The sequence below is a fragment of the Budorcas taxicolor genome, chromosome 4 (genome assembly GCF_023091745.1).
Source record: "Budorcas taxicolor isolate Tak-1 chromosome 4, Takin1.1, whole genome shotgun sequence".
In the NCBI taxonomy this organism is placed as follows: Eukaryota; Metazoa; Chordata; class Mammalia; order Artiodactyla; family Bovidae; genus Budorcas; species Budorcas taxicolor.
This window is the reverse complement of record NC_068913.1, coordinates 79,539,176-79,551,559: the sequence shown is the minus strand read 5'-3', so window position 1 is coordinate 79,551,559 and position 12,384 is coordinate 79,539,176. Positions and strand designations below refer to the sequence as shown.

At 41.1% G+C, this 12,384-nt stretch overlaps 1 protein-coding gene across 1 annotated transcript in view; it reads left to right on the top strand.

Moving 5' to 3' along the window:
• The window catches only part of HECW1 (HECT, C2 and WW domain containing E3 ubiquitin protein ligase 1), a 255,395-nt gene that overhangs the window by 138,059 nt on the left and 104,952 nt on the right, over positions 1–12,384 (top strand). Inside the window, exons 9-10 of the mRNA XM_052638688.1 lie at positions 1,027–1,128; positions 5,974–6,124. Of these exons, the coding sequence (XP_052494648.1) occupies positions 1,027–1,128; positions 5,974–6,124 (253 nt within the window). The remainder of the gene's footprint in view (positions 1–1,026; positions 1,129–5,973; positions 6,125–12,384) is intronic.

Sequence of the window (12,384 nt, the reverse complement as noted above, 5' to 3'; positions counted from 1 at the left end):
AGGGCTGGCTCATGGCCTGAACTTTTCTAGCTCCTCACAGATCAAGAGCAGTTGACTCTGATTATGTGACCCAAACTGCTGGTACTGGAGGCCCCTCTACATGCAGTGTTACCAAGACCTGAAGTTCAATCATGAAATAAAAACTCCATTTTAAAACACTATTCAGTTCATCATAGGTCTGCCTGACAGTAATATTAGCTGTGTCTATCATAATTGGACCATGCATTCTGTGGATACGTTTATTTCTAAAATTTCTCCATGTCTGTCTTTCTGCTTCCTTCTATCCCACTTCCATGTTTCAAGTTCTCCAGTCTCAGTCTTCCTGCCTCTTACCTACTTCCTTCGTCTCTTGTCTTTTCTCTTTCCAGAACACCCTGGTTTGTCTGCTTCTTCCTCAGAATAACTTGAAACAATCACAAGATCCCATAGGTCCTTAGCTCCCCACCCCAGCCCCTAGGTTTCATACAATAAGAATTTATCTTCTTGGCCCATCAGTTCCTTAACCCCATCTTGAAATGGCAGCAGCTAAGAGTCTCATTCCAAACACAAAATCTGAAAGACGGCCTCTTGGCAGCCCTCAGATAAAATCTATCGGAAAAAGGAGCTGTCATTTTACACAGTCCCAAAAATTTATGGGACCTTATAAATGCTGTTTTTCCCTCCAACAGGCCTGTTTCTTTTCCTGGGCTAATCTCAGGCTCTGCTCATTTTCTTCTAGGTCTCTTTCTGATGCCACCTTCCCCTCAAGAAAATTTAGGTCCCCAATCCTACCTGTTGGTCTGTTATGGTACAAATCAGAACCATGAAATGTTTTGACTATTTGAGTTAAAAAAAAAAAAAAAAAAGTTCCCTCTATTCACTCATTCATGAATGGTTCTGAATGTCACAAACTGACAAAGATCCAAAAAATTGATTGCCCACTCTTTGGGGTTTTTTCTTGCAATAATTTGTTTTACAGACATGCTTTTTTGATGACGTTGCCACAGCAATGAATGAATCTGAATATCTTGACTATCTTGTCCGTAGGTGAATGTCCTATACTCCATAGTTCCCAGCCAGTAAGCCAGCTTCCTTCCTTGAGGCCTGAACATCATCACTACCCAACAATCGATGAGCCTCTTCCACCAAGTAAGCTTTAGTTTTGAAAATCTATGTTTTAATTCTTCCTATCAAATCTAAGCAGGTCAGTATGAACTTTGTATATAAACATCCAAATTCTTCCCCCACTCTGTACCTTACAGCGTGATCAAAAACCATTATGGTGCCTACCGTAAAAATTGTTTGGTTGGTTTTTTTGTCAGATGGTTTCAGGATGTGATCTCAAATAGATAACCCAGTATTTTCAGTAGCCCTCAACTTCTGAAATGGAGAGCATTTCTTCACAAGACTTGACTAGTCCTTGCAAACTGTTCATGACCCTTATTTCACAAATTTTACTATTTTACATTTTAAAGTTTTCAGTTCAAGATGGGGTAATCCTATTATTCTCCATGGGACCATTTATGGTTCAAGCATCTCCACATAATAAAACATTTCAACTTGCATTTTCCTTACTCTAAATTGTACCCATATGTGACAGATGCAAATTTTTTCTACAGTTCTTACAGGTTTCCAGGCAAAACATCATCTTTAGGGGTAGAATTCAATCACATTCTCCTGGTAACTGTAATGTGTAATTAACAATTATCTAGCTGGTTATTTGAACTTAGGAAAATCACTTAATCTCTCAGAGACTCAGTTTTCTTATTTGTAAGATTTCAATCTTTTCATCTACTAAGTGCTAGATTTGGACTAGATAATCTCTAGATATTGTCCCAATGTAATTTGCCCTTATAATATTCCATTATTATGTTTGTAAGAAGGAACTGACACCCCAGATATTATATATTCACTTAGCATCACATATGTTCATGAATTCTAGAACATCCCTGTTTTGGTTTCAACTCATTTTTCAAGCAAAGATAACCTTTAAAATTTGATAAATTTTACAACTGCAGAATCTTTCCAGGATGCAAGGAATCAGTGTTTCTTTACATTCTTTTGCCTGTGCTTGCATTAACCCATTACAGTTCTGAAAGAAGAAAGACTTATTCTTTGATTAATCTATTCTTGACAATATGATATATTTAACATCCACACCAGTCTTCTCCTATTCAGTTGTAATTTATCAGTGATAAACCAGTGTTTTTAATATGTGGACCAATTTAAAGGAACACTATATTTGTTGGAAGAGACCAAGATAGGCATTATGTCCTTTAACTTTTGATGTCTGATTTCTTTCTTTATACATTGATTTATGGATATTCCATAAATGTCACTAGAGATACTTCTGACTTAGAAAAATACCTATAACATTTTCTCTCCAAGAAAGGAACATTTTCTCCACAGCAAAAAACCTATCAGTGAGTGTGCTCATGAATTGACCTTCAATCCATCCAAGAGTAATAGCTAGTTATACATACAGATATTACAAATGAGTATAATATATTCTGTTCTAAAGAATTGCTTTATATAAGCTGCTTTTGATAGTGAAAATAAATTTCTTTCAGACAGGTTTCAATTTTCTGTCCATGCAACACTGGAAAATATTAGAAAAGTTGATAGTGAAGCTAACAGCTAAATTTTCTTAAATAATTTCATGTGGTACATGGATGAATTCATCCCTGATAGATTTTCATTGGATAAATATTTATTGAACACTTATCCTGTGTGAGGCACTGTTTTAGGTAAGGCAAACAGGTGAAGATCTCTGCTTTCAAGGACTTACAATCTAGACTGGCAGAGACAGATAATAAAGAATAAAAAGAATAAATGGAGAAATAATGCAGCACATTAGAAGGTATTAAGTGCTGTGAAAAAGCAAAAGCAGAACAGGGGAAGGAGAATCGAGTGTATATTGATGGCCAATTTGCCATTTTAAATAGGGTGGTCAGGTACACTTTATTGACAAGGCAACATTTGAAGCTAGACTTAAAGGTGGTAAGAGAGTTATCCACCCAAGTATTGGGAAGGAAGAACTTTCTGAGCAAATGGAACAGCTTGCCTGGTGGGCTTGAGAAACAGCAAGAAGGTCAGATCTATCAGGAGCCCAGATCACGCACATAGGACTTTGTAGACCACTTAAGGGTTTGGCTTTTAATCTGGATGAAAGGGGAACATTGTAGGTTTCTGAGCAGAGACTTGACATTGTCTGACTTAGGACTTAAAAGTTTTTCTGTATTGACATTAAATTGTGAGGAAAGAAAAATAGAAGCCTGAGACCCAGCATAATGTTCTTGCAGGTGAGAAACAGTGGAGGCTTGGGCCAGCAGGGAGCAGAGGAGGTGAAGAAGAGTGGTTAGATTCTGGACAGATATTTTGTGGGTAGATTTGCTGACAAATTGGACATCATGTATAAAATAAAGAGAAGGGTCAAGAATAACCTCAAGAGTTTTAACCTGGATTTAACTGAGATGAAAAGGGAAGGCTGCAGATAGAGCAGGTTTGGGTGGGAAAGAGCTGAAATTTGGTTTTGATTGTGATATATTTGAAATGTCATCCAGGTATGGATGTCAAGAAGGCAGTGATATGTGACAGAAGTTCAAGAGAAAGCCCCAGACTATAAACATGATATTGTACTTGTTAATGTGAAAGTAAAATGTATAGGTTTTATGAGTATAATAATTAAAGTAGGATACATTATTAGGCTCTACATTGTTCTTAGACTTCATGGAAAATATATAGTATAATATGTGACAGATCCCTCAGTCACAAATGAATGGATGCACATGAATGACTACTATCCCAAGGTCATCCATTAAGGTATCCTTTTCAGAAGTCTGTTTTGGTATCACAAAGCCAAGTGCACTGGACATGCTGAGGCTGAAGTTCCATTCAGAAATTTTCTCTTAATGCAATATGGTTTATACAGTATTTGAAAGTAAATTCTTTACAAACAAACCCAGAAAACCCACTTATAATCTCTAATTATGCTTAGCTATTATTTTCTGAATATTTGTGAGAGGTTTAATTAGCCCTCTGCCTTCCACATGTTTAGTATATTAACAAGAGAACCTGTCTGGCTTGACATTCTTTCCTGTGAAACTCTTGGAAATGATCATTATCATTGCACCATACTTCAGTTCTTTTCCTTGGAGAATCCATGAGACTGGAGTCTTGTCTTTGAAGGAATCCTTCCTTTACTATGGGGCACCTGGAGGACAGGGATGTGTGTTAGTCAGCAGTGGGTCCTCAGGATCTGGCCGGATCTCTAGTTCATAGTTCACAGTTCATAGTTCTAGTTCATAGTAAAAGGAGGTGTTTGTTCAAGTGAATAAAGTAGCATGATACTCTTCAAAGGTTAACACTTATTCTTTGTTGGATGACAGTCATGTTGGGTTTTTAAAAAAAAAAAAAAGCCTAATTGCTGCTAGTTTGGGAATCACTGAAATTTTTTAATGTTTGGCTTCAATTAATTACCCAATAGTTACACAAATACACAATTCCATCAATGAGCTAATTAATATTTACGACTAACAGTTGACAGCTGAATCATCTAGTAGTCAAATTTAATCAAAACCTTCTAGAATATATTTATACAGCCTGACTATATATATTTTTCAATTTGTCTTATAAGCTGAATTTGGTATTTTCTGGTATTTTAGATTTCCTTGGGCCTTATTTGGCAGTCCCGCAGGTAAATGTCAAACATAAGCCATAATGTTCACAAACAGATAAACCATGCACACATCAAACCATAACTAAACCAAATGTATTTTTTCATTTTAAAAACAATTGAGAGTTGCTATGTCATTACCTGAATGATACTTTTTCAACAGAATTGCTAAATATCTGACCTACTCCCAAAAGCTATGGCTTTTCTCATTTAAAAGGCTGAATAGCTTTCCTCATTGGCAGTCATTTTTGCATTTTATTCTTTAGTGTAACTCATTTTTTCAGCATAACTTTATCATGAAGCTGTTATTTCCACCATATTTTTACATGTGGACTCTAAAAGCTTTGCCCATCTCTGGTACAGCAGACATTAAGCTCATCTTCGTTAAGCTCAGGTGTGTACATGTGACTCCCAGCTCTCTCAGTTTTAAGGATTTTTTTCATCCTATCACCCCAGTCCGGCCCCTACGTATATCATGGACTGTATCATCTGTGCTTCCACCTTTTAGTTGGCTGCTGTTGTTTAAATTTTAGAAGAATTTATCTTTATCTTGGGCTCCCTCTACTGTTTAGGATGGTTATTTATCAACAAAGAGATACTTAAAAAGCTTGATGCTAGTTAATAGTCATGATTGGTTTTGTTTTGGTCAAGAAATATTCGGCAGCCACAGATGGGTTGAACATAAACTATAAATTCACAACTTATCAAAGGATGGTTTGAATTTAGTTTCTAAGGGTCAAAACTTTGCATTCTTTCTCTCAAGAGGCAATCAATTAAAGGCTGTGACATATTAGAGGTTATAGGAAGCTGCACCTACATGCAGTATTTTAGAACTGTAGTCAAACCTGGGTTTAAGAGGAGCCATTATTCCCTCCTAACCAGCCATCCTCCATCAGATTTAACAAAGAAAGGACTTTTTTCAGCATCAGAGCGGCAGCTTTCGCTGGAGGACATTCCTATCTTCCAGCTGTAACTTGGTAGCCAAGAAATTTGACAAGATGGAATTTTTTAAAGAAGGAAATAAATATTTGACTTTGTCTTTAGAAATTGTTAGAATTTTAACATAGGTCATATTTGAGGAACCCCAGTTACTGTCTCAAATGGTCCAGCAGAGAATCGGAGTCCCGTGGGCTCTTTCCTGGCACACCAACTCCATGCCAATGCCTCAGAGGTCACACAGGTGCTCTGGGCAGTTCTTGGTCTTCAGCAAGTCACCAGCAGTGAGTTCTACCTGCAGAAGACCTGGAAGTGCCTGTCTGTTTCACATGGATCCGTAGTTTGTCCTTGATTTTTCTTTCTGCCTTTTTATCACGCACTAGACTGGGAAGCTCGCATTGACAGCCACGGGCGGGTCTTTTATGTGGACCACGTGAACCGCACAACCACCTGGCAGCGCCCCACAGCAGCAGCCACCCCCGATGGGATGCGGAGATCTGGATCCATCCAGCAGATGGAGCAGCTCAACAGGCGGTGGGTGACCAGCACGCAGTGAGCCCCTAGAAACCATGGAAGGGGAAGGGCGATTAATGAGATTCCCTCTAGACTTTTCTGCTCAGATTGTATGAGGAAACTGCAAAGTAATTAACCAACTCATAGTTAGTACTTGGAAAGCTGAATTTATAATTCAGCAGCAGGACATCAGCTAAGCCTGAGTGTCATTTAAAGATGGGGAGTCCTGTGTACACCTTGAGGGCCCAGGCTCAAACACAGATGTTCTTAGCCAGGGGTTCATGGACCAACCCACCCCCCCCCACCCCCGCCCCCGCCCCAGGTATTCACTGAGGGTGTCAATGTTCCGGGAACCATTCAGAAACTGTAAGTAAGTTATACATGGATGCGCATTTTTCTGCCAGATATTCATATCTGTCATAAGAATCTCAAACAGGTCTGGAACACAAACAGTTTGGAAACAGTTTGAAAACATTCAAAGGATAGGTTTAACAGAATACTAAAAGCTGCCGGAGAAAAAGCTGTCTCATAAATTGCTATATTCATGCCTACTCCAGTCCCATAATTGCTACATACTCAGAAATATACATTCTTAAACAGCTTTCATCATAGAAAATGAAATATTTAAAAATACTTTTTGAGAATTGTTTTGTCTAAAACATAGGCCCTTTACTAGTTTTTAGTATGTAAAGATGTCATTTTGTTTTCAACATGCAAACGAAACCCTCAATAGCATCTGTCCCATGTTGTAAGCTAGTACGAGCATCACACTCAACATCTTGCTCCTTTAAGATCAGGACAATGGCTCTTAGATACTTTTAGTAGCCAGGAATGCAAACTGCAGGCTCAACTTTGTTTATAACCACCTGATGTCTTGCTAGTGTGAAGTAGAGGAAAAAGGTGGAGAGGGATGAGAAAGAATAAATAATTGGACTTGGGGGACACAGCTATGGATAACAAACATCCCTTGAAAGTTAACTCTACACTACAGAAAAAAATGGACAATATAAACTATTAAACACACAAAAAAAGCTGAACTTCTAGTTACTGCTGTTGTAGAGAGCGTGCGTTAGTCGCTCAGTCGTGTCCAACTCTTTGTGACCCCATGGACTGCTCTGTCCATAGGATTCTCAAGGCAAGAATATTGGAGTGGGTTGCCATTTCCGTCTCCATGTTATAGGCAGAGGAGGACGCTTTAGGTGAAAATCGTGAGGATTCTTTTATCACATGAGCATTTGGAAGATACTTGCTTTCCATTTTTCCCCATCAATATCTGAGTGTCATTATTAAGAACCATAAAGCATTTTCATTGGCAGCATATTTCTCTAGTTATTCCCACAGAAAGAAATCATATTACAAGGAAGAACATATTGTATATAAATGTACCAAAAGCCATGGGAGTGTCCTTTCATGGTGTTTGCAGCTAAAAATGCAGGGAACACAGCAAGCTCATTTTACATAGAGATCGTGTTCAGATGCCATACGCAGAAATAGCCCCCAGGTCTGTCTTGCCAGACAGATAAGTTGAAAGTGTTTATCAGACTAAGAAACAGGGAGAGCACTAAAACAAAACAGAACCAGAAGTAAACACCTTGACTCATGACATAAAAATACTTGGAAGTTTGTTCATGATGTTCAGATTGTATAATATAAAGTGAAAGTGAAGTCAGTCAGTCGTGTTCGACTCTTTGCGACCCCATGGACTGTAGCCCACCAGGCTCCTCCGTCCATGGGATTCTCCACGTAAGAATACTGGAGTGGGTTGCCACTGAAGCCAAATCCATCCTTAACCAGGCCTCTAGAGAAGTGTGCAGGCTTTGGTGTATAAAGCCCTGTGTCCTCCAGTGAAGCTGAACATGCTGAGAAGGCCCAGACTTTGATGAACAGGAAGCTGTATTTGCTGCATCCATTTGGACAGATAAAGATTGAGCAATTGGAGAAAGTGCTTATTTCTTGTGAAGAATCCTACCTAGGGAAACTTAGATAACCTTGAGATAAGTATCCAGGCTCTTCAATGCTTATTTTAGCCTATTGCTTTCAAGCACTTAAAGTTTTTCAGTGATTTGGCCTGATAACAGCAGCCACACAAAGTATACTGTCAGTCTTTTATCCACAGTCTTATGTGTGGTGCAGATGTGACCACACATAAGGGGCATTTGTTTGATAATCTACAGTTATCAGGAGAAATTGACACCCATCACTGTCTCATAGCAAAATGGAAATACTTTTCAGTGTTGTAAGAAGGAGTTTCTTTTGACTTCTGGTAGGGTGATTGTGAAAGGCAAATGTTTTGTGCAAAGAGATGTGCACTGCAAAATGAGTTGACGAAGTAGCATGCAGTGACCACGTGCCCTCGGCCACTTCCCAAGTGGCCTTGGTGGCTTTGCCACATGCCCCTACTGCAAGGGAGTCCCTCGTTACCTGCCTTCCACCTGGCACCTGTCTCCACCCTACAAAGATCCAAACCTAACGTTGTTTGGCCCTGAAACCTCCCCAGAGCCCTCCACTCACAGCTGGTGGCTGCCTCCTCTGCAGCCCCAGTATTGATGGGGCACTGTGCCCGCCACTGGTACTGTCCTTACCTTCTTTCTCATTCTTCTATGTCCCTCCTCCCAGTGGCTGGATGAGGCCAGAGTTTACCAGGACTCAGTACAAGACAATTTCCCAAGTTAATTCCTGCACTTTCAGAATATCCCAAATGAACTAACTGTACCTTCTTCACAAACACTTCTCAAACAAACCAAAAATATAAATACATAGTCTGATTTTAAATGGTCAGCTCAAGTTTGATGTTTTAGTTATCTGGATAAAATTATACTATGGAGAAATGGAAGTCTTAAATATGAAAAAAAAGAAGGATCTTATAATCCTATACCCCAAGGATTAGCTCTTCTAAAAGATTAAACTGTCTTCAAGTTTTCAAGTTCCATATGCACAGTCTTTGTATATTTAAAATGATGATATAGTTTTATATTCATTTTTCACTTACTACATTATTAGCATTTTCATATTGCTACATAGTCTTAAAGATATCACTTAAGTGATAGTGTTCCAATGAATGAATGTAATTTAGTTAATTTGTCATATTGTTGGATATTTATTTTTATCATTATCTTGGGCAAACCCAAGGGCATGTAAAATGCTAGGATTGTCTTAGCATGTTTCCTTTGGGTTATATTCCCAAAACAGCAGGCCAAGGGAGATCTATGTGGTTTCAGTATTTGATATCAGTGTTTGAGTATTTTTTCAAGTGATTCTGCAGATTCACTCTGCCAGCAATGGTACCCTCCCTTCCTTATCATCTTTTGGTGGGTTTTTACTGACTTAAGCAATTCTCCTGGTGTTTTGGTGCATCTTACATTTCACTTCTTGGAGGGAGGTCTGCTTCTGCTTCATGAGCTCTTCTTTTACCAATTTTAGCTCCTCCTGTGAGAATTGTCTATTCCTACAAGCTTAGTTTGCTTGCTTTTTGTTTAGTTTGTTTTGGCTTGGCTCCTGAAGGGTTTTGTTTTGTTTTGTTTTTTTCCTTCTGGTTTGGTTTTGTGTGTGTTCCTCTGTGTGTCCATTTACAAATTAGACATTGCAGCTGACTTTCTTATCAGTTTCCATAAACTCTATGCAATATAAATATTTAAACTTTTACTGCAAAAAATAAAATGTGAGGGGGTTATTGAAGGACTCTTCTTGATGAAATAGAAGAGAACCAGCTCTCTGACCCCCTCTTTCATCTTCAGATCAAAGAGGGCCTCTGAGGCTACAGCCCTGCCCTCGCTGGGTGATCTTCCATGAGTTGCTCTGTGGCTTGCTTCTCCAGGACTGTCCCTTCTCCAGCAAAGGCCAGGAGTGGGGTCTGGCACGTGGGTTTTGAGGCTGCTGAGCTAGTAAGGTATGGGATACCACAGGTCCAACGAAGGACATATGCAGCAGGTTGTGAAATTTCAGACATTTTTATCAAATAAGGTTATATTAACTCATTAAAATTCTCTTCTGTGGTCACTGCACTTTGGGAAGGAAAAGAGAGGCCACAGCATGAGGTTTGTCTAAGCCCTGTTCCAGATGTCTGTTGCTGAGAAACAAACCACCCAGACTTAACGGTGTAAACACCAGTAGTTGATTATTAACACCATTGTCGTCATCGTCGCCATCCTCTCTCTTGGTTATCGTGGTGGGCTGAGCTCAGCGAGGCCCTTCTCGGGGTGTCTCATGGCTGCAGTCAGAGGGTGGCTGGGCTGGAGAGGCACATATCTCGAGGTGGACACCAGCTGTTGGCTGGGGCCCTGGCTGTGACTGTCGCCCTGAGCACCTGCGTGTGGACTCTCCGTGTTGCCTGGGCATCCTCACAGCATGGCTCCTGTATTTATTCCATCACACTTGTCACTTTCATTATTGTCTATTCATCCAGGAAGCCACAAGACCTTCCCAGCTTGAAGGGAAGGGGACACTGATTCAGCCTCTTAATGTTAACAGGAGAATGGTAAGATTCTAGAAGAGCTTGTGGACCAAAAAATATAGTTGAGTCACTTTTGGAAAATGCAGCCTGCCTTGAGCCGCTTAGGGGATCCTCTGACAGCAGGTCCTTTGGCCTTTGGCAGGCCTCACTCCTCCCCCAGGTCAAGGTTACACCCTTGGGCAGCTTCTCACCGGCTCACTGAGTAACCCCCCACCCCTGCCCAAGGCCACACTACTTGAGTCCCAGCAAGAACTCAGGAACATCACAGACAAACAGCCTGCACCTTCCCTACATCCTCCCTGCCACAGACATGTGGGGGCTAAACACACATAAGCCTTTCTCTCTCTGCTGCTTTGCTCATTCCTGTCCTTCCACATTTTCTCGTAAGAGGCCTTCTCAGGAATGCCTCCCACTAACTGCTGCAGGCAAAGCCATCATTCTGCCAGGTGTCAGGAAGGAGTGGCTAAGTCTCCTTAGATAAAATAAAACCTCAGACCAGTGAGTATGTAGATAATACCATCTGAATGTAGATAATACCATCTGAAGATTTGTTACAAATGCAGGTTTCAGTTTTGCTCCAGTTTCTGTAATTATAATAATCACCCAAATTATCACTCTGGCAGGTAGTCTGGAAACCACAGTAGAAAACAAAACTCCTTTTTATTTAATTTATGTATTATTTTTGGCCAAGCAGCATGAAGGATCTTCGTTCCCCCAATAGGGATTAAACCTCTGCCCCCAGCAGTGGAAGTGTAGCATCTTAAGACCACTGGATCACCAGGCAAGTCCCCAGAACTCCTCTTTAAAGGTCAAAGAAAGGTCACTGATCTTCGGAATGCCACCACAGAAGACCCTGTCTGTGTGACAATATCTCCCAAGCCCCTACCTTGGATTGCACTGGCTACTCGCTGCTCCCCAGATGCTGGTCCCCCTTCTCTTCACACTTGTTCCTCCACTGCCACATCTCTTCTCTGAGCACATGACCCACATAGCAACGCTCCCCTGACTGTGGTCATTGGTGTGACCTCTGGAACCTCCAGATCAGCCTGTCCAAATCCACACCAAAGTCTTCCTGCCAACCTGCCCATCTCACCTGGTCTTCCTCATGGCTGGTGCCTCCACCCACCTGCTCTAAGCGGAAGCCCTCCTTCCCTCTTCTCCAGCTTCCATATCCAGGCCCCCAATCCTGTTAAGTCTACATGTAAAGTTATTACAGTTTGGCTGCTAAAGATCTCTTAAGTTCAGTCCCTTCTCTCGTTCCTACTGTGCCAGGAGGAAAAGGGAGGCAGAATTCCTGTCCTGTGCACCAGTGGGCTGAGAGACATCAGGCAAAGTCAGGGTCCCACAGGACGGAGGAAGGAAGCAAAGCAAAGAGGAACAAGACAGCTGGACACCTGCATACGAAACACAGTGAGGCTTAGGCAGGCAGGTATACTTTCGGTGTAGTTTAGGCAGATGTAGTTGAGGCAGGCAGGGAGGTTTAGGCAGGCAGGCGTAGGTGATCTTAGTATCCCTACAATATGTGGGTGTTCCCCTCCCCCAGAAGCATCCTAAGAGACCAGCATGATACACCACGCCTGCCTGGGTCCAGGCTTCAGCATCTCCAGCCTGGACCGATGCGGTAGTTCTCAGCTGCTCTCCCCGACTCCAGGCTTTTCTCCTCGCATGCACTCCACATAGGTGGGGGTCAGTGTAGAGCTGACTCTGCCTCTTTCCCAGCAGCTGTCCAGTCCCTACAGCAGCAGTTCTCAAAGTCAATCCCTGGACCAGCAGCAGCGGCTGCATCACCTAGGAACTAGTTAGAAATGCACGTGCTTGCCTCCCATCACTC